Source organism: Acomys minous (assembly GCF_964271855.1).
Source record: "Acomys minous genome assembly, chromosome: 11".
Classification (NCBI taxonomy): Eukaryota; Metazoa; Chordata; class Mammalia; order Rodentia; family Muridae; genus Acomys; species Acomys minous.
In genome coordinates, this window is record NC_140492.1 from 114,394,345 (window position 1) to 114,420,776 (window position 26,432).

Sequence of the window (26,432 nt, forward strand, 5' to 3'; positions counted from 1 at the left end):
AAAGCTTAGTGGGAGACTCAAGAAAATAAAACACAAGGGTTAGCGCAAGGACAGCTACCCACGTACTTCACAGCTACATTGGTGGGAGAAATCAGAACATCTATCTGAAGCTGTAAACGCTCATGTAAAATTAGTCCTGCCTAATAAACAAATATTTATGACACTAAAATATGTACATGTTAAGCTATTGATAATATGTTCGTGTCTTTGAAAATGCCACGTCTTCTTAAATAAGTTACAAGTCATCTCTGTCTGAACCAAAGGACTAACGTTTGGGAAAAGAGGCAGAAGTTAAAAACCATTCAGTACTTGGGAGACAGAGGCAGGTGGATCACTGTGAGTTCAAGGATAGCCTGGTCTACAAAGCAAGTCCAGGACGACCAAGATAATATAGAGAAACCCTGTCTTGAAAAAAACAGAAAAAGAAAAAACAAACAAAAAAAATTCAGTCCATTTTTGGTGAATTTTAAATTGAAACATTTGTGTAAGTCTTGAAAAACGAGAAGGCCTTTCCACCATACTTGCCAGTGACCATTACAAGAGCAGGTCACCCCAAAACTAGTAAAAGTAAATGAAGTGACTGGACACTGACTAGCCACAGTCTGGAACAGCCACTATGAAGAGAAAGGGAAAAAATGTTGGAGGCAAATGAAAGGTCCAAAAGTTATTGAGATCATCAAAAACAAACCAAACAAAACAAAGTCCAACACAATCTGGAAAGGAAAACTGAGACAGTGACCATGTGTATTATCTTCAAAAAGGCAAAGGTGTCTTGATTTCAGCCACTTCGGATTTTGTCAAAAGTCTCAAGAATCTGGGCAGCCCAAAGGCTGGAGTGAATACCAGTTTATACATGAAAACTGGGTAAGTGTTGCATCAAGTGACTACATAACAACGCTCTACTCAGTACAACAATTGAAAAATTCCAAACACCACTTGGAGTATAGAATTCTTTACATTTAACGTTAACTCCACCCAGACTTCGGTAGGTTCACCCAAGACATTTACTTCTTTACCTGTTTCCCCAAGGCAGACTTTTCCTCTTCCTGCTGTTTACATCCCGATCTTAGGAGGGCAGGAGACTGTGTCCGGCTAACCTCATGGGTCTTTTGGGCTATCTTCCTCACTGCTTTGACATAGATAATCTGCTCATTCCTGGACAACACTGGTATTTGACTTTTCCATTCAGCTTCACTAGGCTTATGCTACCCTTGATTTATTTCCAACCCCATTTTAACTTCACAAATATATTGAGGCCCACGAGCATCGTATAAAATATAACCCTTCTGTGTCCTTACACTGATAGCCAACATGCACATGGGATGGTTATCAACTGGTTCTAGAGGTAATAAGACCAACTCTACTACACAGAAGTTTGCTGTTTAAAAGCTTCTTGTTTATAAATGAACTACAAGCAAAAGGATATTTTTATTATGAGCATAAGCAGGCATTCATCATTCTGTTACTGTTTAGAGAGCCATATTTATTTATAGGCTAATATCTTACTCAGTGAATGAGGTGGTCCATGGAAAGGGATGCTTTAAAATGTTTCCTTTTGTGCCTGCTTCTGAAGCACAGGGACGAAAATCTTCTTGTAACTAAACATGATGTCTGTCTCATGGTCTGTAGCTTCAGCGTCCCTCAGTAGAAGAATGGATAAAGAAACTGTGGTACATTTACACCATGAAATACTACTCTGCTATTAAAAACAAGGAATTCCCAAAATTTGTGGACAAAGAAGTGATCATAATGAGTGAGTTAACCCAGAAGCAGAAAGAATCAAATGGTATATACTCACTTATATCTGCATACTAGCAAAAGGGGCATGTCCCATGAAAGTCTTCACTTACCAGGAAACTGGGACAGAGGGGAGGACATCCTACTGGGACTCTAAATGAGAGAAGCATGGGAGAATAGCGAAGTAGAAGGATCCAGATGGTCCTAGAAACCTACAAGAAGAACAGTATGATGGGCAGATTTGAGCCCAGGGGTCCCGCTCAAACTATGGCACCAGCCAAGGACAATACAGGCCATAAACTTCAAACCCCTACACAGATCTAGCCAATGGACAGGACATTCTCCACAGTTGAGTGGAGAGTGGGGACTGACTTTCACATGAACTCTGGTGCCCCATATTTGACCACGTCCCCTGGAGGGGGAGACCTGGTGGCACTCAGAGGAAGGATAGCAGGCTACCAAGAAGAGACTTGATACCCTACGAGCATATAAAGGGGGAGGAAGTCCCCTCAGTCACAGTCATAGCGGAGGGGAGTAAGGGGAAAATGAGAGGGAGGGAGGAATGGGAGGATACAAGGGATGGGATAACCACTGAGATGTAACAAGAATAAATTAATAAAAGAAAAAAAAAGAAAAAAACTTGTTTCTTCTGAATCTGAACTGGTGCAGAATCTAAAAGTGGTTAACAACGTTCTCATAAGCACTTACGCCTATTGCAGCTATATGGGGAATAATGGTAAGAGCTTTTTCTTTTCCCATTTGTTTTAAAATAACTTTTAAGCCAAAAATGCAACATCATTTTTAAAGTTTGTTGAGACTATCCAATATGCAGTCCTTAGAAGCAAGATTTAGCAGTAGGAGTAATTAGGGCCTCCCCAGGTCTTCAAAATAGTGTCCACATATACACTTGTTGAACAAATTCAGATTTATTGAAAGTAAACATTTACATTGGCTACAATGTTAGAACTATTACAAAGCTGGATAAAAGAGGCTGAAGTAGCAATAGAAAGCAAGTGCAATAAAAAGTGAATAGAGAAAATATTTGGCCTTAGTGATCTCTTGGCAGTATTTACATTATGTACATATTGTTAAATAGTTATAATAACTCTAAGGCACCAAAGGCTAAATAGCAGGTTGCAATACTATTATGTGCACAAAAGTCAAGAAATATATTGTAAAGAAGGTTGTATAGTCAAAGAAACATAGGCATACCTTAATGCTTACATAAAGGAGTGGCTGCAGTTTTTAAAATCTCAAATGATACATTAAATATTGGGCAGACTGAAGAAATTGTTTTTAGAACATTAAATAATGTTGACTATGGAAATAAGTGCTGTTTTTTACTGACTTGCTGGGAATGTGTAATGTAATCTAGTCTTCAACACAACTTTTTCACACTCATGGATATGGTTTGTCTAAGAGCTACTTGAAATACTTCTGACTTACAGAAACTTAGTTTATATTTCATAGTGTGTACAAAATTCCCAAGAAAATTTTATTGGCTAAACAGTATACATCAAATCCATATATGAGATGAGAAAAAAAAATTAGTAGGCATTAATTGCCAAAATGTCCAAATACTCAGGTTGGTCACTCTGGCACAGCAGCTGGGTTTATTTTGTCATTTTGCTCTTTTACCGCTTTAGTGTGGCTAACTGCTTGGGGCTCTCAAGTAAACGGACGTGAAACTGACCCATGGAGAAAAAGAACCTTACAGTGAACTAATTAACTTCTAATTATGCCACTTAAATCCTTCCTAACAACTCGTTACAGTGTTAACTATGTCATTAATCACTGTGATGCACATGCCTGTGTTACAGCATTCAGGGAGCAGTGGGCAATGTCAGTGTCTAGTGTGGTCCTAACTGCTGATTTATTTGAAGACTTGTGTCTGTATCGGTTCCTTCCTCTGGAAGGCAATTTGCCTTGGTACGCAGTCTCTCTTTAGTGCTGAGGTAGTGTCAGGATGAAGAATCCAGCAGGACAGCGGGGTATTATGTTTCTTTAATGTGCTTCACATGCTACCATGAAATCTCTATTTATTTGGACGAGAGCTGATCCAAGGTTGAGTGGGCCGTTATGGGATTAAATTACTGTATGATGGAAGTTGTGGGTGAGTTCGTCCTGAATGCTTTCTGAAATCGTGTGTCCTGAAACAAGCTATGACTAATGAAACACTATTACATAAAGTATTGCTAAAAGTCTTCAGTTGATATTAAAGATGATAGACTTCCATATTAAATGCTCACTTTCATTCAGAAGAGTAAAAGAAAACTGGGAGATTACTACTGCAAATTCGTAAAATATCCAAGGAGGAACAATTACAGCAGTTTGGATAGTTTGGATTCATCTCTTATTTCTATGCAGTATTATACAGCAAATCTAAGGATATGGCATTCTGAAAATTTAAGTTAAAAAAAAAATAACTTCAAACCCAACTGAGATTAGCTAACAGCACCTCAGAGGGCTTCACCAGGACGCACTCGGAGGTACTGGATCATTTATATATCAATGCACTTTTCTCTGCTTAAATTTCCAGTTCACGTCATCTTCCTTTTGTAGGGAAAGAGGAAGAATGCTTCCTAATGAAATGTTAGGAATATTATGGGATGTCAGTGGATCCAGCAGTAAGAGTCTTTGTACTCTACTCAAGAGTGGAGTTTTCTTAGTGGGTAATTCTGAATAGCGATGACCACAGAACTAATATTCCTGTTATAAAAGGCAATGGGTATATTTCCAGTGATTATTAAAATACAACACTATCTCAATTACCTAGTTTCACCAAGCAGCAGTAGTGGTGTCTGAATCTCCTAAGAGACCTTCTGGAAATCTAGACCTAGGGTAGAAATTATATCCTTTAGAAATATAAGCGTTTTCATTAATGAATCATAGTAGTCCCAATTTCAAAAGCTCAATAAAAGTTTTACTCTTTTTAGAATATTTGCTTTAAAAAAGTTCTGATGCAATTTTAGGAAGCTAATTCTGGGAAAGTAATACAACTCAAAGACCATTTTAAGATATCCCATTTAATTATCATAAAAATGCCCATCGCTGTGTTGCATTTAGTGGATATTAAACAACCAATTACTTTTCTACTTTGATAGGCAAATTTTTCTGCGCTGTTAAGTTGGCAGTAGAAGTTTTTGATGCCAGTGTCCCTCCCCTAAGCCTCTCCCTTGAGCAGCAGCACAGGCTAACCCTCTTCTCTAAAGATCCCAGTACTGAGCTCCTTACAGATTACTCAACTGTTAAACGAAGCCATAACTGATCAAGTCAGTGGCTTTTCAAGTAGGCTGGGAGGTATTCTACAGACTTTCCAGGGGTTCCCCACGTGTCACCCGACAGAAGGATCCTAAGACACACGCCCATTTCAAATCCAGAAATTACATCTTTATATTTTCATCAGGCGTAGGATGCCTAACAAAATTATTTCCTTTTTTGTTGCCTAGAAAAATGATCTCAAAACATTGTTACATTGACTTGGTATGTCTGGTAGGAAGAACCAAACAGCATCTTCACCCTTGGTCACTGGTCACAGAACACTCAATGTAGGATCTACCATGCTAAGGTCACTCCCTAGCTCAGAGGAACAAGTCAGAACAGATCGAAGCTTCTTTAAGAAACACAATTATTAAACTGATTAGTATCTTAACCTCTTCAATTCTGTATTTATTCAGAAATTGTGGCATTTCAATTATTTACAGTATAAGAAAAACAAATGATCAGTTAAAGTATTCCTAAACTGCAACTGCTGACAACGTGTGTGACCTCTCTCTCTCTCTCACCTTTTGTGCCAAAGGAAGTAAGTTATCACACCACACCTGCAAATGATGACAAATTTGTAGTTTTTTTTTCTGTCTACATAAATTAAAATCAGATATGAGCCTTCATTCGGGGCTTAAATAGAACGCCAGAGTCACAAATTAAATATCTTTCATGAATGGCCTGATTCAAAGACAACCATCACGCAGCCAAATAAACAGTGTCAATTAAAGCCTGAAATGCCTGTCTCTAAGACTCAAAGAAACAGAAAGGATTTGATGAGCACAGGACTCTTGACGAAGAAGTGCTGAGAGCTGGGGTTAGCGTTCTCTGCAACCTTGTTCTCTTTTAATGTAAAAGAAGCTTCAAAGTTTACCTTCTCAATATGAAAAAAAAAAAATAAGCAGAGGTAGCAGATGAAAAATATACAAAGGCAAATATCTTACAAACAAATTCCACTGGAAGAAATAAAGAGTGTGCACTTTCTGTTAATTCTGTGGCCTTTGAAACCAACCATTTGATTATGTAAATACAGATTTAAGCCACCAGGGACATTACTTTTCTCCTAGTTGACTTTCAGGTCATTTTAAATTAGTCGTCTTAACCAGTGGGCTATTTCTTCAAACTATCTGACAAAATAAGTGTGTTACATTTTTTTGTGTATGTGAATGAACTATAGTAAATTTGGTTCATGTCATGGTTTGTGTCCAGATTTACCACTTATTGATGATGATTGTCTCTTCATTAAGGGACAGCAAGATGAAGCTGTCCGTCTGCGCTGTCAGAAATGCATGTGCACAGTCGCATGTCCCGACACATGAGACCTGCAGACACCTGTGCCACCTGCCTTTTGGCTCAACGCTGCCTCTGGACCTAACGGCCATTTTATAAGAAAAATAAGAAACCATGAGAATGGGAATACTGCTCCCATAGCATTCAAATGTTTGTGTGACTCCTACTGAGCGCACCACAACGTGCAAACGTCGTACGCATTGCAGGCTGTCTGGGATACTTAGAAGCCATTACAGAATGGTCCCAGTTCTATTTCAGTACCCTAAAATAGCAGTATATAATACCGAATGTCCAGTTAGATAATTTAATATAAAAATATCAGCACAGAACTGTTTTTTCAATCTGTTTATTGTGTACGCAACCCAAACTTCAGTTTAAGTGCTGTTTAATTTTTATTACTAGATTCCATAACCCTACAATTGGTAAATCTTATACCATTTTAGGTACTTGATGAAATATTTAGAAATACTAAGAAAAGAAAAATCAGTATTCAAAGGGTTAATTTTGTTTATAATAACAATAAATTATTTTTATCATCTTCTTCAGTTCAAAATCCAGCTTTGAACCCGAGGAAGGCTTTCAAATCCTGTTACGCTGTGGTCCTTTAACCAGTAGCAGTCTGATTACCAATTACTCGGAGTATCTCCTTGTGAATACCTCCTTCTTGTGTGTTGATATTGGCATCCCCCACCTGACCATCTTCATAGCTACAACAGAAAGCAGAAACAGAAAATACGTACAGAGAAGGCAGTGTTTATATGGCTTCAAAACACTGTTGGATTTCTAAAAATGATCCAAGGAAACCACAAATTCAGGGTCTTGGTGTTCTTAGTTGTGTCTAATACTTTGTTCTTGCATGCCATACCTCAATGCACTCCCTTCCCTCCATTTCTATGTGAAGTGTTTCGTCCCCCATAAAACGATGCCAGATGTTTAGGGATACCCCAGTGTCTTTTGCAATGCAAGCATCTCTCCCAGCAGCTGCTGTGATACCAAAAGCAAAAGAGCCCACCACCTTCACCTCAGGACCCTTTCTGGGCATCTTCAGAGCACCCATCTCGGTTATCCGTTCTCAACTGCTTGCACTGGCCTCACATTCCACCCCTGGCACTGCCCACCTTCTAACTACGGCTTGTCATAATTGGCGCTCCGGTTTTCCTTATCACCTGGTAGCTTGTTCTTTTTGTCTGTAATATATTTTTATTTATGTTGCTACATCACGTAAGATTGCAAGCCTGCTGAGTGGACCAGCAGTAGAAAAGTGAAGGCACGATCCAAAAGGACAGCAAATGCTAAGTGCCCGAGAAAGAAGTAATTGCATTTTAGATAATTCATTTCCTCAAATAAGCTGACTTAGGCAATAAGGATTTCTAAAGAGCAAATTTTCAAACTTGAAATGATAATATTCAGAGTGAAATAGGTGATGAATTAATTTTATGACATAAAAAGGGCTTCAAGAAAGAAGCTGAGGAGAAGTGGTAATTACTTCAAAATAGCTAAGCAGAGGCATAAGCACAGTGTCTCAGAGATTAATGCAGCCTTCTGTCTCTTCCGCAGCAGACTTAGGCTCTCTTGAGAGAGCATGAGGTGGAGAGATAAAACACTGACACACAGAAATGGGAACTTAGCTCTTACGTAACATGCCACTTACACAGCAAGTGATAGTTCTACCTGCATATAGTCCAAGTATCGAGACTGGGGTTGGTCCCGGATATTAGTAAATTTGGTCGGTTCGTACCATGTACTAGTTTAGATACATCTTGCTCTGTTTCCTCCACCCCAACGCTGTGACATTACTGTACGACGGGAACTCATTAAATGCCTGGTACACAGTCCAAGCGCTGATACTGTCTCAGGAAATTAAACAGTAAGTGTCATATTAAGAACGGGAGATTATGAGGGCCGGAGAGATGGCTATGCAGCAAGAGCGCGCGCTGCTCTTGCAGAAGATTTGTCCACATGGAGTGGCTCACATCCATCTGCACGTGTGTTTGAGTTTGCTTTGAAAATAGACACTGGTAAGAGCGACGGGATGGTGATTGAGATGTAATGTGTGAATAAACTATAATAAATAAAATATATTTAAAAAAGAAAAGAAAAGCAGGCCCTGGGAATGCAGCTGTGGGTTTGAGCACTTGTTCAGCATGCAAATGTCTTAGGGCCTCAAAAGGAAAACGATGTTTCTCTTTTTTTCTTTTCTTTAATTCCTGCATACCAAGCTGGGTGCGCTGGAACACACCTTTAATCCTAGCACTGGAAGGCAGAGGCAGGTGGATCGCTGAGTTCAAAGCCAGCCTGGTCTACAAAGTGAGTTCTGGGACAGCCAGGGCTACATAGAGAAAGCCTGTCTCAGATAAACAAAAACGAAACTCTGCATACCGAACCTGTATCATCAATGTAAAAATTCTTAATCATTAATCGGTCATTGTACAAAACTAATGGAGCGCAACGGAGTTAGAAGCAAAAGGAAGAAGTGACATCTCGATGAATTCTGTGAGAGACAGTGATAGATCTGTAGAAATGGGGGTGCTGATAGGAGAAGGAAGCAAAAATACAGAACTGAGGAGCAGGGAAGCATATTAAAGAAGGGACAGGATACTGAAAACTAGCGCTCAGCTTTTAATGTTTGGTATATGAGCTTACTGCATATGTAAGAGACACTGAGATGTTACAAAGGGATTTTTAATAATGGCTTCCACTTGGTATGTATTTTCTTGAAGGTACTGCTAGGATGTCTGAGAGGAAACAGTCACTGAGCAGTTAAAACGCAGGCCTTCACTCTCTCCTACCCGACAAACACCACGTACACAGAGATAAAAAGACCCACAGAGTCAGTGACTGCAAGGGTGCATGGCAAGGGCGAAGGCCGAGCACACACACAGGCCACACAACACAAATATGCGTGGGCAAGACCCCGTTCTCACAGAGAGGAAGGTTCTGGAAGGTGGGAAGCCTGAAGGAAGACTTGGGTGAGGAGTGAGAATCGCACAGACAGGCATGAGAGACGGTAGAGGACGCAATCCATGCTTCACTGAGAAGGAACAGAACCTCGCCACTGAAGGTCACAGCACAGCATTTAGGGATGTGAAGCTTGGCAGCCTGAGACATGAAACCAGCAGCAATGGTGGGACTGTGTGGGGAGCAAGGGAAGTGCTGGAGCAGGTTTGCAAATCCTACTTGTCTCCACAGTTCTGGGAAATCAGATCAGCCTGGAAATTGTCAGTATTTTCATCTGATCGTTGTAAGAAATGCATATTAACTTACATCCTCACCATCAGACAACGCTCCTAACATCAGTGACGTAGTGCAGGAAATAAAACGTTTATTTAAATAAAAATTAATATGGAGTGAGTTACTGCCTGAAGGTTAGCTTCATTCTCATCAACTCACTCTTTTCCTAAATGCTATGCTCATTGGAGAGGTGCATCAGGGGGGCCCTGTGGCTGTGCCGTTATGAAGAAAGAGGCTAAAAGCTGAGATTAGTAATGACTGGGCGTACTTTCCCTTTGGTGTATTGTGAATTTATCAGTCTTACCTAATGGACCTCGTTTACTGAGGGTTCAAGGAAAAAGCCTGGCATCTCATCCGTGTTTACAAAGCAATGAAAATTATCTTAACAAAAATTTCCTCTCTGAATTATTTTGAAAGCATCTGGGCGTCCCGGTTTTCCTTAGATGGGCTCACTTCTCTACTCACTTCTGTGAAGAAGAGGGGTCCTCTTCTCCTATAATTAGTCTCCCACATGTTTTATGTGTCATTTATGAAAATACAGGAAAAACCATATTGGAAATTGAGCAACTTTGAATGTAAGGCTGTTTGTTCTGTTCTATAAATCTGACTTTTTGTAAGCTACAAAAAGAACAGACTACAAGAAAAGACCCTGGAGTTATCTTCTTATCAACATCTCTAGCCTGCTCAAGGAGGTAATTTTGTAATTGAAAGCTTATTTCCAGAGGGCCACGTTTCTAACAATGCATAATAAGCAACTAGCCTAGAAAGAGGAGAATGTTTTATGAGCTTTTTAGTAGAGACCCACATTGGTTTAATGTAATTTTGTAATAATCTTGTAAGGTAATGTGTACTGGCAGCTTTCCTAGTAGCTCACAGGTCCTTAGAGCCCTTGTCTGCCGTCATGTGGCCCTCACGGGTTGACCTGTGTAGACTTCAGCCTGTCCTGTGCTCCACTAGCCTCCACTTCACATAGAGTTTGGCCAGGTGGGTTTTGGCAGGACATCTTCCTGTCTCGGCCATCTGGATCTGGGGATGGGTAGCAATCCTACTGCTATCAGACCCATAGCGCTACACTGGATGCGCTGGGACCCCACAGCCATACCTTTGCAATCATCTAATTGTGGGTAATAAAAGGACCAATGTTCTTTGCCAGCCATCTGCTTGCTGCTGAGATGCAAACTGATGCCGGGACAGTGTTCTCACTGTGCTGACGGAGCTCAGGGGGGGTTACACAATTTGGTGGATTGTTCTTCCTAATTTGGTTGAGTTGGGACTCAGAGTACCTGACAAAACCAGGAGTTCCAGGTGCCGTGCTCACTGCTGCAAAACCTACAGCCGGTAAATAAGTGCTGTGAGAAAAATCCTAGTTTCCGTGGAATCTGTCACTGTTAACAACCTGTCCACATGTTCAATGATCAAACATGAAACACACAGGGTTCTGTGGACCTAAGACAGATAGTAGCAATTTTGATGTCGTCACTCTGACATACAAAATATGTCACTTTGACTTATAAAATAACCCAGATCACCTCTTCACCTTGTTTTTAGAAACCCCATAAACTATAAAACCAGTAACAGTTCCTTTCTGTGCCAGGGTCAGAGAAGAGGTGTGGCCAGGCAGGGAAAGTGGGGCTGCAGAGGCAAAGGTGGAGTGAAAACTCAGGTTGGCTTTCTGCACCCATTGATTTGGAATGAAAACAATGCTTTTCTACTGGTGTGCCAACACATACACAGGGTGACACGCACTGGTCTTGCCAGCCTGCATTATATGCAGTGCACATCAGTTTTTATAGAGACTTTTCATTATTGCCTTCTCTGTCCCCAGTCCTAAAATCTCTCATCACTAATGTATACATAGATGCTCAGAGTGGTGCCTCCCTTCAGTTCTTCCAAATTAACAGCATGTGACCATTAATTTCATCAATAAGCTTATTGAAATGTAATAATCATTAGAGCCCTGAGAAATTCAGAAGCAACTTGTTTGTTACATTTGGTGCTAAAGTGAGCAAATGACACTTGCAGTCACTGTTTCATTTGTAGAAAAGACAGCAATGTACAAATCTGAGAATTTAGACTTACACAAAAAAGAATCGTGTACAGACATGGTCTGTATTCGGGACAACCCATATCTCTCCATGTTTGTGCAGGTCAGGTGACGTGATCACTGCAAGTGGAAGACAAAATTAAAGAGCCATTTAATTCTAAAAAACAGAAATCCATTTTAAGTAACTACTGCCCTTCTCTCTAAAATCTAAAGGCAAAAACATCTGTCCAAATGAACATATAATGAATGCCTAACCATATCAGCTGTCAACAAATGCAAATAAAATCAACAAAAGGCCACTTCACAATTAAGGAAGTCATTTGATTATTACTGGAAACAAATAGGTCCTGACAATCCAGACAGCAAAAAACTGTCATGCATAACAGGTGCTGAACACTTGAGACAGACACCAATGGCTATTCAAAGTCCTGACACAAAAAGAAAAGGTGACTTTTAAGCCAGTCAGACTCTAGAGCAAGCACAAGGAAAAGAATACGATCTTGCGAACTACCTTTCACTCTTTCTGCACTGAGCTCAGAACGGAACCCCGTCACTGGCAGAACCCCGTCACTGGCAGAACCGGGAGTCCTACCATCCTATCCTCTCACTGCTTGGCACACTCAATGTTTTCATTATCTTACACAGCCAAGCACCAACTTAAAGGGGAGGCAGCACAGGCACCAACAGGAGTTACGCTATCTCGAAGTTGAATTACACACGACGCTGTCTGACCCCATGCCAGTTCTGGACTTTGGTTTTAAACTCTGTGATCTCAGTTGCACACTTTCCCCGCAACTCGGCTTAACACACTTGAGTTCAGAAACACAGAGCTGAGACGCAAGGTCCAGCACTCACCTTCACATAAGGCAATGCATTTCAAGTTACGGCTTTGCAGGAACTGGGACTGCTGTCCTTTTTTCTGAGACTAGATCATAAAACAGTTTAAAGATTACAGTAAAGATGGAATACTCTAGTCAGCATCAACAACAAACGTCGGTCGTTAGCAAGTGAGAACCACTAGGGTGGTTGTGGGGAGGTTGTCTGCCAACATCTGTACACCCTTTTAACATCCAGCTGTTCTGTCACATCATTTAAAGTATGTAAATAATCATTATCAAATTATTCATAAGGCCAGCGGACATGTTAGACAGAGTTCAGTAGTCTCAGGACACACAACTAGAACTCAACGTTAGCTTCACCAGGGAGCCTATCAGGTTTCTATCAAGGCAACAGAATGAAATTTCCGTGATCTTTCAAACATTAAATTCAACCACTCCAGAATGCACAACCAGCAAGACCAACCCACACATTTACAGCAACATTTACTCAGCCACAGAGGCATAGAACCCGGTCTTACACTCAAGATATTAGATATGCTAAGTTCTTCATTCATCGGGTGGGTTTTAGTTTACCCAGGAATATGCTTATTTTCTCTACAAGAGCATGGGATTGGCCCTCACTCCTCCTTGTATGGAATATTCTTTCTCTTAAGAGCCACATGGCTTGTGCCGTCTCGAGCCTATACTCCTAGGTCACCTTCCCAATTTAGCATTCACTCTAGTATTAACTTCTACACTATAATGTAACACATTCCTTCCTGTGAAGTATTTTTCTCTGTCATTTACTGGTCCATTGGCTTAAGCATGCTGATAGTTTGTTTATAAAGCCCTAGTAGGATACAATGTTAAACAGAACAGAGGTACAGAGATACTAATCTGGTTTTATTCCCTGAAGTCTAGACTTTCCTATCATACTGGGACACCACGGGGTGTATGTGTGTGCGCGTGCGCACATACTCATGAATGTACATTGATTTTTTTTTACCTACAAGCAATGCAGATTTGCATGAAGAGTGAGTCTGATTCCTTTACAAATAGTGACCACTTAAAGTAATTTTTTAGTCTTAATAATCCTCAGTATTTATCAACATCCTGATGTCTAATGAGGCTACCGTTCTACTAATCATACTTAGCCTTGTGAGTAGCCACAGCACCTGTGATGCACTGTTGTTTTTACTACTTGAAGCTGGCTCGTCCTTGGTTGACACCTTCTGCTTCTTGTTCATCCCTGAAAAACACCAGCACAGTAGTCACTCAGAGGCACAGCTGACTGAAGTAAATGAAATTACAATCCATCTATGTCAAAAAGTTGTACTGTATACAGAAGTCTAATCACACCAAGCCACAGGCCATCACCAGGGGCTCAGGAGGCAACAGCTGTTTGTGCCCCAGACCCTGGAGTTGATGGCGCACAGGTCTGGGGAATCCCGGGAGAGTTAGGTGCTAAGAATCTCTGTTCGTTCTTGGCATTGGAAACGGGGATAGAAAGTTCTTTTGTATGTAATTAGAATATTCATAAAGGTCATTAAAATGTCTAGTGATTTAGAATTCATGTTCTAGAATAGTGTTCTAGAATCCATGCTGAGTACAGGGACAAGATACAGAGCGGGAACCCCAGAGAGGAACAAACAGATATTCCACCACAGTGTTGTAAACTACTAATAGACACTCACTTCTGAGTGGAAATTCCAACTTTAGGTTCTAACTCAAAGAACTATTGTGCCCTTGCCTAGGCTCGGCCGTACGTCTCAGCTCTCACTCTATTGAAACCATGACATGAGGTCCTATCGTGAAATATCTTAGAAAAGCAGAACCAACATGTATTTCATTAAGGAATATGCAGAACTAAACCCATGAGAGTTTTAAACAAACCACCACAGGAGAGACTGAGAAATTCTTGAGTTTCAATAAACGTCTTGGGGGGAGGGGCAAAGCTGCTTACAAATTTGTACAGTGTGTTTGTCTAACCTTTTCCAGGCCTGAAGAGTTTCACAGGAAGGTGGCAACGGGCCTGACACACAACACGGGGAACAGCAGAGTCCTGCGTGCAGGGATGTGCCCTGTCCGGGCTCTGTTTTCAGACCCCAAAACCAATCACAACTGCATCTCTGCGGATATTTTCACACCCTGCCCACTGCCCCATCCTGGGCTATGAACAGAGCCCAGGGCTCCTCGCATGAGGCTGCGTCCCATGTCCTTGATTCCTACTTGTAGAAATACGTCAGGAACCCCTCCGATTCTGATACACGCTATAGACTTCTCTTCTAGACCAATGCACACACATAGACGAAATTTCACAGCCACTCAGTCTGTACCCAACCCTCCTCCCAAATCCTTCCATGAACACATTTCAGGCATCTACGCAGAATGACCATTAGAGGTAGAAATCATAGGATATGGTTGTTTTGTTGTCGTTTTTATTATCTATGCTGGTGATATATTATTTATATAAACAATACTTTCCTCTGTACTGTTTTAAGTCTGATTTAGTTATTTTCCATTGCCTATATCAATACTATTTTGTCCTTCTGACATTTATCCTTAGTGTTATGTTGATATATATATTTGGTCTGTTACAATGGAACCTGTCATTCCTTCATCAACAGATATCAATGGAGACAGTGAAAGGGCTTGTAATAGCTTCGACTATGTGTTTATAAAGGTGCTGACCTCACGTGACTTGAGAAACAAGTTCAGAAAACCTCACACAAAAGCTGCCTGATGCTCTTAGCACTCTGGAAAAATTTAAGTTCAATGCTCTTGGGTTCACCAAATTGGATCGGCCACATCTAGGGACCTGGGTGTCAGTTCCAACTCCTCCCTACCCACCAGATGGAGTCAGGCTACCTTAGGCAAGAGAGAACAACCTATCCGCCAGCTGAGTGTTACAAAGTAAGTGCTTTGATAAACTGAAGAATCACATAACAATCACTAGATTCCTGATCCAAAGACTCTATACATATATTAAAAAGGGGGTGTTTCCCCTTATACTTAAGTCAATTTGCCACACAATAGTGGTTATGTGGTAGCATCTGTATTTACTCTACCTAGCTAAAAATTGTCTTTATATATTTTTATTTCCCACTTTTTTGCTATCTTGAAATCCTCTAAAATTTTGTATTTTCTTTCCATCAGCATTTTATTGTCTTTTCTATTACTGACATTTCTAAGTAAAATCTATTGTTAAGTATTTCAATTTTAACCACTAAATTTCCACCACCAAAGAACAATTTCTTATGGTTGATGTTGCAAAAATCTTGATTAATGAACAGACAGATGGGCCAGGTTTAATGATGTCCTAGTTAACTCCTCTCTCTAGGTATCATTTCCTGCAATGTGGAAATATTAAGATTTGTTTTTTTTATTTAATTAATTTATCCAGATTACATCTCAATTGTTATCCCACCTCTTGTATCCTCCCGTTCCTCCCTACTCCCCTCCCCTATGTCTGTAGCATTCTGGAACCATGTCTCTAACATTCTCTGCTATCCTGCAATGTGATCATGTAACACACACACACACACACACACATACACACACACACACACACACACGTTGTGGAAGTAAAGGAAAAATCCAATACTGGGCTTTTAGGGCAAGAGAGGATTTGTTATTTGCTTTTTTAAAAAAAAATCTGTGTAATTTGCATCTGTAAAAAGTGTTTAATTTCGTTATAGCCAAATTTTTAAAATGCAAACTCACTAACCATAAATTCTACTACAGAAGAAGTTGTTCACTGCCAATAAGCAGGAGATCATTCCCCCCATATTTTAAATTTTCCAGGCTCTTTTACAGCACATGCTTTCACTTTACCCCCACCATCCCTATTTTCATTAAAATATTAGCAAGAATTTTTCTTTGGACTTTATAACTAGTGGTAAGTGAGCTTCATGAAGTTGTACCTCATCTGTTTCAGCCATGAGAGTGTAATGCTGAAATGAGAGGTGAAATGCAGGATTTACCTGAGTAACCAAACGAGATGCTTGACATTGGACTGAGATAGATCCCACTTCCGTACATGGCACCGTGCAGCTGTAACACGAGACGTGGGAGAGAGACAGATACTAATCAAGGATTTGAATTTGTATCGTACAAAAGAGAGCAATAGGCTTCGTGTGGGAACATTAAGTCTTAATAAAATGGCAGGACACTGATGCTGGGTCTAATGTGAGAACAGCACTACTAGACTGTTTGGAGTGAGCTGATAAAGAAAGCATGAGAGAGGGAAAAGCCAAAGATTGCTCTGATTGCCCCAGTAATAAAGAGAGTCACTAGACATAAAGAACTACATGCTTCTTTTAATGAATCTAAAATCCTAACGACGAGACTTGCTGAAGAGCCTGGCAAGGCCCTTTATGAAGACTCCCAACCACGGAATGAACGACGCATCAGCACAGGCTCGTTATTGCCTCACTGTCGTCCCACTGATCCCCTGTGCTTCGTCAGTTAAAAGCAGTTGCATTATTTGAAACGTTTCACGTGGTGTAAGGGAACTACTCAGGACATTTAAAGGTCTTTTTCTCATTTCTATACTCCAGGGGCCTCACGTGCTTGTAGCAAGAGCTGGTCCTAAGTCAATGGGTTTATGCTTGTGGACCTGCACAGTTAACTCTGTCTCGCCAGTCGTTCCTGTGCGATGACAACTGACTCAGGCAACTGGGCTGATCCTTTCTTCACGTCTTTGTGCTGAGTGAGGAGCAATGCGTAGGAGTGGGAGTTGAAGAGGAATAAGGAAATCTGAGGCTGTGGCAGAGCTCAGGACTGCGAGCACAATATAGTGTTAATGCCAAGCACTGTGCCTGGGCCAAAATCCAGACACATTGCACCTGTGGAAACCCATGTCTCCTTTGCTTAGGCCTTCATTTTCTTCTCTACCAGGACCCACAATAAGGCACAGTACAGAAGAAACATACTTTAGAATAATGGATCGACTATCTGTGCGGTCTTACTTTATGCACAGTCATATTTCAGATCTTACTTTCAAAGTGCAACTTACACTTTTTCTCCTAGGGAACCCATCATTGTCAAGCATAGATAGGTTTTGTTTCAGGCATTTTTATGAAAATATACTTACATTTATTAGAAATTCCAGATAATATTTTAGGTAAGTGCGTTAAAGTTCACATCACCCCATTAAGAATAAATGGGTTCTTACTAGAACACGCAAAAACTGTTACCTGCAGACGCGTGTTGGAGGCAACAACCAGACCGTTCCTCAGGATAGAGTGCCAGTTTTCAATGTGAGAGCCGCTGAAGCGCAGGACCAAGGAGGGAGACAGCAAAGCCACAAAGTCAGTCAGTGAGCTTGACAACCGCTCGCAACTTCAGAAGTCACGACGCATCTGAAAGTTCTGAGTTTCCGAGTTAAATACTCATGCAGTTGATTGACTGAGGTCAATGCCAACCTCTGAGACGGTGCTTGCTTCCCACACACTTCTGGAAGACTCTGTGGAGCGCCCCTCCCCCGCCCTCCCTCACAGCCAGGCTTACTGAAATGCGAAGGTGCTCCCAAAGAGCTTCTTGGCAGCTCTGAAGTTGGACTCTTTGGCTGGGGGACTGCTGAGAAGGAGGAACTGGTGTGGGGTATGCATGAACTTCAATTGCTGTCCGTCAAAGTCAAAACAAACGAGAGCATGTCACAATCTTACCAGCTTGGGGACTACCCAAGTTAACTAACTTCAGAACAGAGGGCTTTTACACCAACGGCCTTTTCAGACTAGCTCAATGTATTTCTCAGAACCCCACCTAAGGTACACCTCTTGGGGAATTACTCAAAAAGAGCAAGGTCTTTAGGCTGGTGGGGAAGCAAGAGGCGCCAGACAAGCCCAAGGCGTTTATGTTGAGAGTCCACTGGGCTCTCGCGATTACATTTCTTTTAAAGGCTTTTATTACAGAATTCACAGGCATGTGCTAGCAGCTCCACCGAGACAATACTCTGGAGTTTGGTAGGTAGAAGATGAATGCACAGATCTAAAATGAAAATCACCTTTCTGGTTTGTTTGCATGTTTTTGTTCTTTACCCATGGAAGGAGATCATGACCTGCTTGGCCTGATTACCCCATCACTGCCTTCTCACCCTGGCGACTGACATGGGAAGAGAACAGCAGTCTCCCACGTGGAAATTTGAAAAGAGGAAAATGAGACTTTTAAATGCTGCTCTTGGGTGGCGATGAGTGGTGCGATCGGGGCCCACTAGCATCTCAAAAACATTCCTTAAACACTGACGGGCTGATTAACAAGGTATTTGAAGCTACTTTTCAAATATGGAAAGGCAGAACTGTGAAGGCGAGCCTTCTTCCAATCTCTCTCTAGATACCACTTTTCAAACCCTTGTAGGAAGACTGCATTCTCTTACACTGCTGCTTTCTATTTATTTTAAAGGTGCAGGCTGGATATGGGTTTGATGTCTCAAAAAGGTCTGCAGCTAGTGCACAAACTGAAAGTAAAGAAGCAAGCTGGGTCACGTCCGCCTTTGGACGGGCTACCTGACAGCCACGGAGGACAGTCCCCTTAGCTAACACATTCTCCCGTTTCTGGGTTCATGTGTTAAAAACAGAACTTACCCTGTTGACGGGCAGTTTCACAATGTGTGACCTATTACTTGAGATGACCCTGCAATTGAAATGATCCGTCAGTCATAACTACATGGCAAATGTATCGACTGGCTTATATGCTGGTCAGCAAATGACTGAGCAACTGTAGTTTTGCTGTGCCACAAACAAAATTCAGTAGTGCCTTTCAGTTGCTTATATAAGTCTGGCTTCATTACTAATACCATTTAAGGAGATTACATAACAAAAAAAGACACTTTCATCCGAGAAAACTCCCTGGGAAGGCAGTTCCATAAATCTTGGGGAGACATAATTTTTTCCTAAGCACAACCGCAAACATTAGCTGGTGAATATTTTTAGCTATTCGGTACTTTCAAAGAGCGATAGTCTATGAATGAGAAGTTGCTTCATGCACCTGATTGCTTTGCTTCCTACATCTCCTAAATGAAGGATGGCTTTCTGTAAAGATTCTGTTTTTGAAACAGGTTAAAAGCATCTTTGAGTTGACAGCGGATTATCCACAAAAGTCAACATACTCAGGCACTGAGGTTGACCGTTTTAACCTAGGTACTTGAAACAGGGAATGATTCATATTCTATTGTGTATAAAGTAAAATAGACTTTGTTTAAATTCTTCTCCCTGAAAGAATTGGAGAAATGAACTGGAGAAAAAGATAAATTAGTGAAAATTATGAATCAGGCTGACTTCAAGGAGAAAAACAATTTCTACTATATATGTATTATCGGTAGATTAAGGAGGAGAAACCCTCCTGATTGAGGATAGGATGCCTGGCCTGAGTGGAGACCTAGCACCATGGAGACCTGGTCCCTCACTCGGCCTAACAACTGCCCTTAGGTAGTCAGGCTAAGGACATGTCACAGAGATAGAAGTAACCAGTGCTTTAATGAAATACTGAGCACTTCCTTCCAGGTAGCTTCACTGGGCCCCAGGGCAGAAAGATAAAAAACATTATATTCTTTTACTTTTCTTATCCAGAGAAGCATAGCTTCCTTCTCTCTCTTTTTCTAGGCAGGATTCCTTTATCACCTGGGCTTTCCCTGTGTCTGAGTCTTCTTCTCTCTTCCTCTCGAGCCCCCTGCAGGCCGTGTGGCTGCTCATCTGCCATCTGCCTGACATCAGGGTCAAAGGGCGCAGTCTTCTTTCTGATTTCTACCCTCCATTCGCCCCAGGTAGCTGACATTTTAAACCTTGCCTCTCTTGTCCTGTTTGTTTTTGTTTTGTTTTGTTTCCCCAAGCTTCTGTTGGAGGCCCTTCTTAAATTATTTTATTAATGAATTTCAGGCCCTAAGACAAGAGTCGCCCCCCCAACCCTGAGGAGTAGGGGGATGGGGGATGGGGGAGGAAGGGGCTACAGCTGGGATATAAAGTGAACTTTTAAAAAAAGAAGCCAAGAGAGGACCCCGATTTCCCCTGTGGCATCTGGTGGCCAAGGTGGCACTCCAAAATTCCAGTTGTTTATTTTTTACTTTAACCTTGATTTGTGATGAGAAAATGTGAGACATTTAAAAAAGAGTGTACTTTTCTTCATCTGTCAGGATTTTAATAACAGGTCCTAACAAATGAGGCAAATTTCTTTATCTAAAGTTTCTCCAAGTGTTTATAGTTTTGCTAAGCAAACGTCATCAGGCAAGGAGGAAGGAAACTGGACTCTTTCCCTTGACGACATTTTTTAAGACTTCCACTGTTTGTTATTGCCAGGGCTTATCTAGACCGATCTCTTGTTGCCTTGGTATCTGAGATACCCTAGGACAACTGTGGCAAGTCTATTCGAGTGGTTTTAAAGGTCCATGTATGCAAAGCCCTTCTACACTCTCATTATCTGGGCTTTGTAGGCGTCAGAGCAAGGTGTGTTCTACAGGCCACCTCTCTTCTCTGCTGTAGAATGCAGGCTGGACTCTTAGGATCCAGGCAGGACTAGATGCTGTGCCATCGCCTCACCAGGATCACTCATAAACAGTACCTGTTCTGCACTGGCCAAGCAAAGAGTCGGGCAAATTTTACCATCTTTGTTAAGGGTGCAAAATACACAAGGACTACTTTGAGATTTTTCAATGAAAAGGACTGACGTGGATTAAGTTTTATCACCAAGTTCTCACAGAACTATAAAATTAAGTGAACCAAAATGCTTTCAACACATAATCAAATTAAGCATATCCTGGAAGACTGTAGACTAACTGCTGTCAAATACATTGCATTGTATGCTTCTACTTGTACACATGACAGCATCTTCCTCCTGTTGTGATAGACAGGTTTTAATTAAGGTGAGAGTCATTAAGGATTCCTGGGTAGAAAAAAAAAAAAACCACCAGGTATCACAGGCTTGTAAACTGTAGCTTTGAAGAACTTACAAAATAGCCCCTGACTCTTAAAAAAAAAAGCTCATGATTTTTATTAGGAGGAAAACTACAATTTTATACCATTGCAGAAGTGGATGAGCAAGGGGGTCCTGTTTATCCATCTGCTTCTTGATTTCCAGATAGGGTGCCTGAAAGATAAAATTACATTCCTTCATTTTTCTTTAAAATTCACTCCCCCCCCACCCCCGCCCCGACAAAAAGAAAATCTGATTAAGTGATAGGTCTAGTCTAGCTACAATAAAAACTATCTAGACTTGGCATAGGAATAGCAAATTATCCTCTTCGCTCAAGGGGAAGGAGATGTACTTTAGGCAGCACATAAAAAGACTTGCCTGCCAGCTGTAGAAAACTTGACCAATAGGGGAGCCCAGGAGAGCCCAAAAACAATATGGGCTATTACTGTTGCCCTCGGTCATTTCTCAGAAGTTGAAGGTTACTGCCGGAGACACCATGCATTTCAGACAAAGGACTCGGAAGACTAGCACTGACTCTGACCTGAAAGCCTCCCCTCTGAGGACTATCTTTCATTGTACCAAAAGGGGTTATTAAACTTCCAACAGGCTTGGGGTGGGCCATTGAAGAGATTGGAGAAGGAGGGTGGTACACAACGTAATCATGTTTAAATTAAAAATAACATCAGATGAAAACAAATACTTGGCCCAGTTTCATTCTCGATTCTACCTTCACTGGAGTCCTGGAGGTGACATTTCAACCCCCAAAACAAAACACACACACACACACACACACACACACACACACACACACACACACACACACTTCTCTGTGTATCTCTTGAGAGGATGCGAAGCTACCACACAGCATACATTGTGCCAACCCATTCTGCCATACTGTGTTCAGTGATTTTCCCCTTCTAGGCTCTCCCATTCCTACACCGCCCCCCTTGTCCTGTCCTTCTGTCCCTGTGTTTCTCTCTTCTTCATAGCCCCTTCCGCTCCCTTTGTAAGCCTCATCCCTCTTGGGGTTGAAGGAAAATGTTTGGAAGGTAAGTTCAGCCCATGCAGCTCAGCTCCTTAGCAGAGCAGCCTGCAGGGTTTCCCTTTGATGTTCAACACTCTGAATGTCAATATTAAAGAAAACTTATAGCCATGATGCTTAAACTGAGCACAATTTATGTAAGAATCCTCCAAAAGAAGAATTAAGTGGAATTTTCTGTCAAATTAAACATCTTATTATGGACCAAAGAGCAAGCTCTTTCTAACAGTCCGGAGCTAGCTTTAAAACACGGGCTAGTATAACACTGTGAAAAAGCTTAAAGCATTCGGTTCTGTAAGACCTGGCAGCATGCCCACGGAGCCACTCTGCATAAGAAAACGCAGTTACTTCTCCTAACTGGGTGGAGAAGACACACACGGAGGCTCCAAGCAACTAAGCAACCTGCCAAGGTCATGGGCCACGTTGTGCTGAGGTGGTTATGCAACTCTGGCCTCTGTCTTTCCAGGCTGCCGCTTCAATATCTCTATTGCCTGCAGTTAAAACAGCTTACACACGATCCACAGTATAAGAAGCAAATTTTGGCAGCTTCCAGGGTCAGAGTTTGTAGCCATGTTTAAACCCAGGAATGATGTATGGGTCTAGACTCTAGACTACAAGTACAGTACAAATACCCTATAACAAGCTTTTTATCTTGACTGAAGATATTTATCTTCACTGAAGATGTTAAGCATTAGTTCTTCTTTCTTATCCTTGTGGAAAATGCACTTTACTCTTTCCTTTCCTCACACAAATAAGTGTTGTTTGGAAAAATAATCCATCAGACGAGATGATACTGCAAACCATGAGCCCAGAACAGTCACTAGAAGAAATGGGGGACTAAAAGCTGCCCATCCGTGTCTAACACGGACTGTTGAATGAATGAATGAGTGAGTGAATGAGTGAGTGAGCTAATGAATGAATCCTGTTCAACATGAATAAATAACAACCAAAGGAATCAGGGACAAAAATTAGGACTGTGAAATGACCATCTGAGCATGTCTTCAATAGAGGGTGTAGGTAACACGGAGGAGAGGGATAGAGTAGAGAGAAACTCAGTGTATCTGGGCAGGAGAACTCTCCTCTTCCATCCACAGAGAGCATGATGACCCCAGGTTATACTCATCACACTTTCACAGGTGTCTAGCACCAGGCGAGCCTAGAAATAACATGTGCAAGCTTTGCACAACATGAACTGTTCATTTGGGATTGTTAATTTCTATTTATGATGATGATCTTTAAACCCCTTTCTAACTTCTTGACCGTGAAAACTCCTCAGTATGCCAAAAGTATTTTTCCAAGTACCAGGCTACAGCACAAGGCTGCGTTAAGTTTTTATAGATCTTTGCTTAATATCTGTTTCCACCAGAACCTGCCTAAAGGACAAGAAATGTAAGATCACATTCCTAGGGCGGCTGCCAATTCCAAAGTGGGTATAGGTTTTGTGTTATACCTACAACCTTTGGTGGCATTTTAAGTTTTTGGTATTTTTTTATTTTCATGTGCACTGGCGACTGATATACATGTGTGTCTGTATGAGGAGGGAGTCAGATCCAATGGCACTTGAGCTACAGAGAGCTGTGAGCTGCCATGTGGGTGGTGGGAACTGAACCGGATTCTCTGAAAGAGCAGTCAATGCCCCTAACTGCTGAGCCATCTCTCCAGTCCCTGAAATTGTACTTTAGAGAATAATTCTAAGGACTAAAGAGATCACAAGCGTGCGCGCTCACACACACTCACACACACGAGAGAGAGAGAGACAGAGAGAGACAGACAGAGAGAGAGAGAGAGTGTGTGTGTGTGTGTTTGTAGAGCTATTGTGGTGGTATATGGGATTACCAAGAGGTAATCCCATCAACTGAAGAGACAGACAAAGTAAGATCATAAATTTTGGGTATCCTTAGCTACACAGCAAGTTCGAGGCTGGCTTGAGCTACTTGAGATGTTGTCTCAAAGACACACACACACACACAATCACACACACAGAAAAAATTAAAAAAAAAACACCCAACAACAAAGAATATTTGTTATCAGATGTAGTACACATCTCTACTGCCCCAAATCTGTCTATTTTAACACTCAAAATAGTGTCTGAAATTATTAGCATCAGTTAATACTGAAGGTAGTACTTACTAGATTTAAACAATGTTTGGAAAGACCCTGTTGAGTAACTTAAAGTATTCCAGAATTTTACTCACATTTAAGGACAAACTATTAAGGTTACAACTATGCATTTACTCTTTAAAAATCAGTGTTAGCAAACTAAGACACTGACAGAACTGAATTAAACCATCTCAGAACAACCTAGTGATTTAACTGCGTCTTGTATGGGGCAAAAATGAACATTCTGTAACAGTGTTCCTCTGAAGACATTTTAAAAACAGCGTTTTACTCAGGTAGACTGAACCATAGAAGAGTAGGAGACCACATTCTTGCCTGTGTCATTTCTCTGATGGAAGTTATGCTGTCCAGAGCTTTCATTACCCGATCATAGTTCTTTTTCTATATGACAAACAGAACAGAACAGAACAAAAACAAAAAACACAAAAGCATTACTCACCCACAAGCCTCTGTATGTTACATGTCACTAAAGGAAGGCATTGCTTCAGCACATGCACCTTCCACCAAAGCCAATGGGAAAGCAGTGATGGGACATGAAAGACTGGAAGACAACGGGCCAAGGGCAGAGGGTTGATATCTACAGTCACAGGCAAGGAAAGCCGAGGCGTTGTTTCTTATGGGAGGGCATAAAATCACGTTCACCTAACTGGGATAAAAATCTTGAAATATAAAAAGGTTTGGGGCTCCTGGTGCTGGCTCTCACCACACCACGACAATAAGGAATAAGGTAAGCTTAGCATCCTTCCGGAATCTGACAGGCTTCAAATCACCCAGCTGCCTGAATTTTAGACTGGAACATGGTTATCCAAAGTGTAAGATAACAGTATGTACCCAAATGATCCCTCATTTCTATGAAGAAAGTAAAGAAAAAAGGAAAGGTCTTGAGGGTGCATCATACAGTCATTTCTGTAAAATGATTTTCAAGATGAACAATAATAAAAACTAAAACAATTTTGGCTCTCAATCAATTTGAAATTCGGTTGTTTCAGAAATATCCTGCCATAAATGTTTATGAAATGGTTCTCTTAAGAAAAGTGAGTCTTTTAACAATATGAATTTATCTGTCATTACCGTTTGGGGAGAAGACAGGAACAACAGGGGAAGGAAGTTAAGGTGATAAAGAAGAAAAGGGAACACTGTCCCTTGACTCATGTTCCTTTTATTCCCGTGAGATTTCAGAATCCCAAAGCATATGGTATGAACTTAAAGTTACCATGGATACACTTGACAAGACAGGCATTCAAACAGAGGACACCCATGAGGTTAATTCTCCATCACAGTTCTGAGGAGATTTGTGAATCGTGCCCATGAGTGACCACTTACCCTGGGGTTGAAGGCTAACATCTGAGGGTCATTAGGATCCACCACAGACGGATATGGCTCGAAAATGACGACTTTCCTAGGAGATTCCAACGCAGATCTACACATGGACACGAGTAGATCTACCACCTTGGAAAGCACAAGAGACTAGTCACTGGCAGGTTCTGTCAGATGGTCCCAGTGCTGTGTGTCTTGCTCACGGCAGCACAGTGTAAAATCAGGAAGCCCCGAGTCTGCCACCCACCTGTCAAATCTGTAGTTCATGACTTTACACCAAAACTGACCCAACTGGGCTTCTGATTAAAAATAACAAACACGCATAGCCTCTAATTGCTCATGAGGATATCTCTGTCATGAGCACACAGTGTGTGATGATGACATTGCTCTAGATAAGATGAGCAAGACAGGTCTATGCTAGGGTTCTGTGTGCAGTCTAGTGAACAAGATATAAAAAAAACTACCAATTAAAGGAATATATGCTTCACTGGACTCTCTGGTAGTATTAAATGGTATGATGATGAAGTAGGCATTAGATAATGATGCGTAAGAAGGTTCTGGATCTACCTTACAGAGCGGAATATGAGCTTGGGGAGGGATGGAGGCCTCACACTATAGGGGAGGAGATGGCCCAAGTTAGGAAAGCCACACAGCCATGACAAGTTTGCCA

The 26,432-nt window shown here is 41.3% G+C and overlaps 1 protein-coding gene across 1 annotated transcript in view; it reads right to left on the reverse strand.

The window, feature by feature from the left end:
- Positions 1-6,621: 6,621 nt before the first annotated feature.
- PARP8 (poly(ADP-ribose) polymerase family member 8) overlaps positions 6,622-26,432 on the reverse strand; it is a 158,424-nt gene continuing 138,613 nt past the window's right edge. The window contains exons 17-27 of the mRNA XM_084801645.1: positions 25,769-25,894; positions 24,761-24,826; positions 21,395-21,462; positions 18,969-19,017; positions 17,896-18,008; positions 17,583-17,655; positions 16,368-16,437; positions 13,560-13,633; positions 12,422-12,491; positions 11,602-11,686; positions 6,622-6,998 (exon numbers count right to left, since the gene is read on the reverse strand). Of these exons, the coding sequence (XP_084657771.1) occupies positions 6,896-6,998; positions 11,602-11,686; positions 12,422-12,491; positions 13,560-13,633; positions 16,368-16,437; positions 17,583-17,655; positions 17,896-18,008; positions 18,969-19,017; positions 21,395-21,462; positions 24,761-24,826; positions 25,769-25,894 (897 nt within the window). The 3' untranslated portion in view covers positions 6,622-6,895. The remainder of the gene's footprint in view (positions 6,999-11,601; positions 11,687-12,421; positions 12,492-13,559; positions 13,634-16,367; positions 16,438-17,582; positions 17,656-17,895; positions 18,009-18,968; positions 19,018-21,394; positions 21,463-24,760; positions 24,827-25,768; positions 25,895-26,432) is intronic.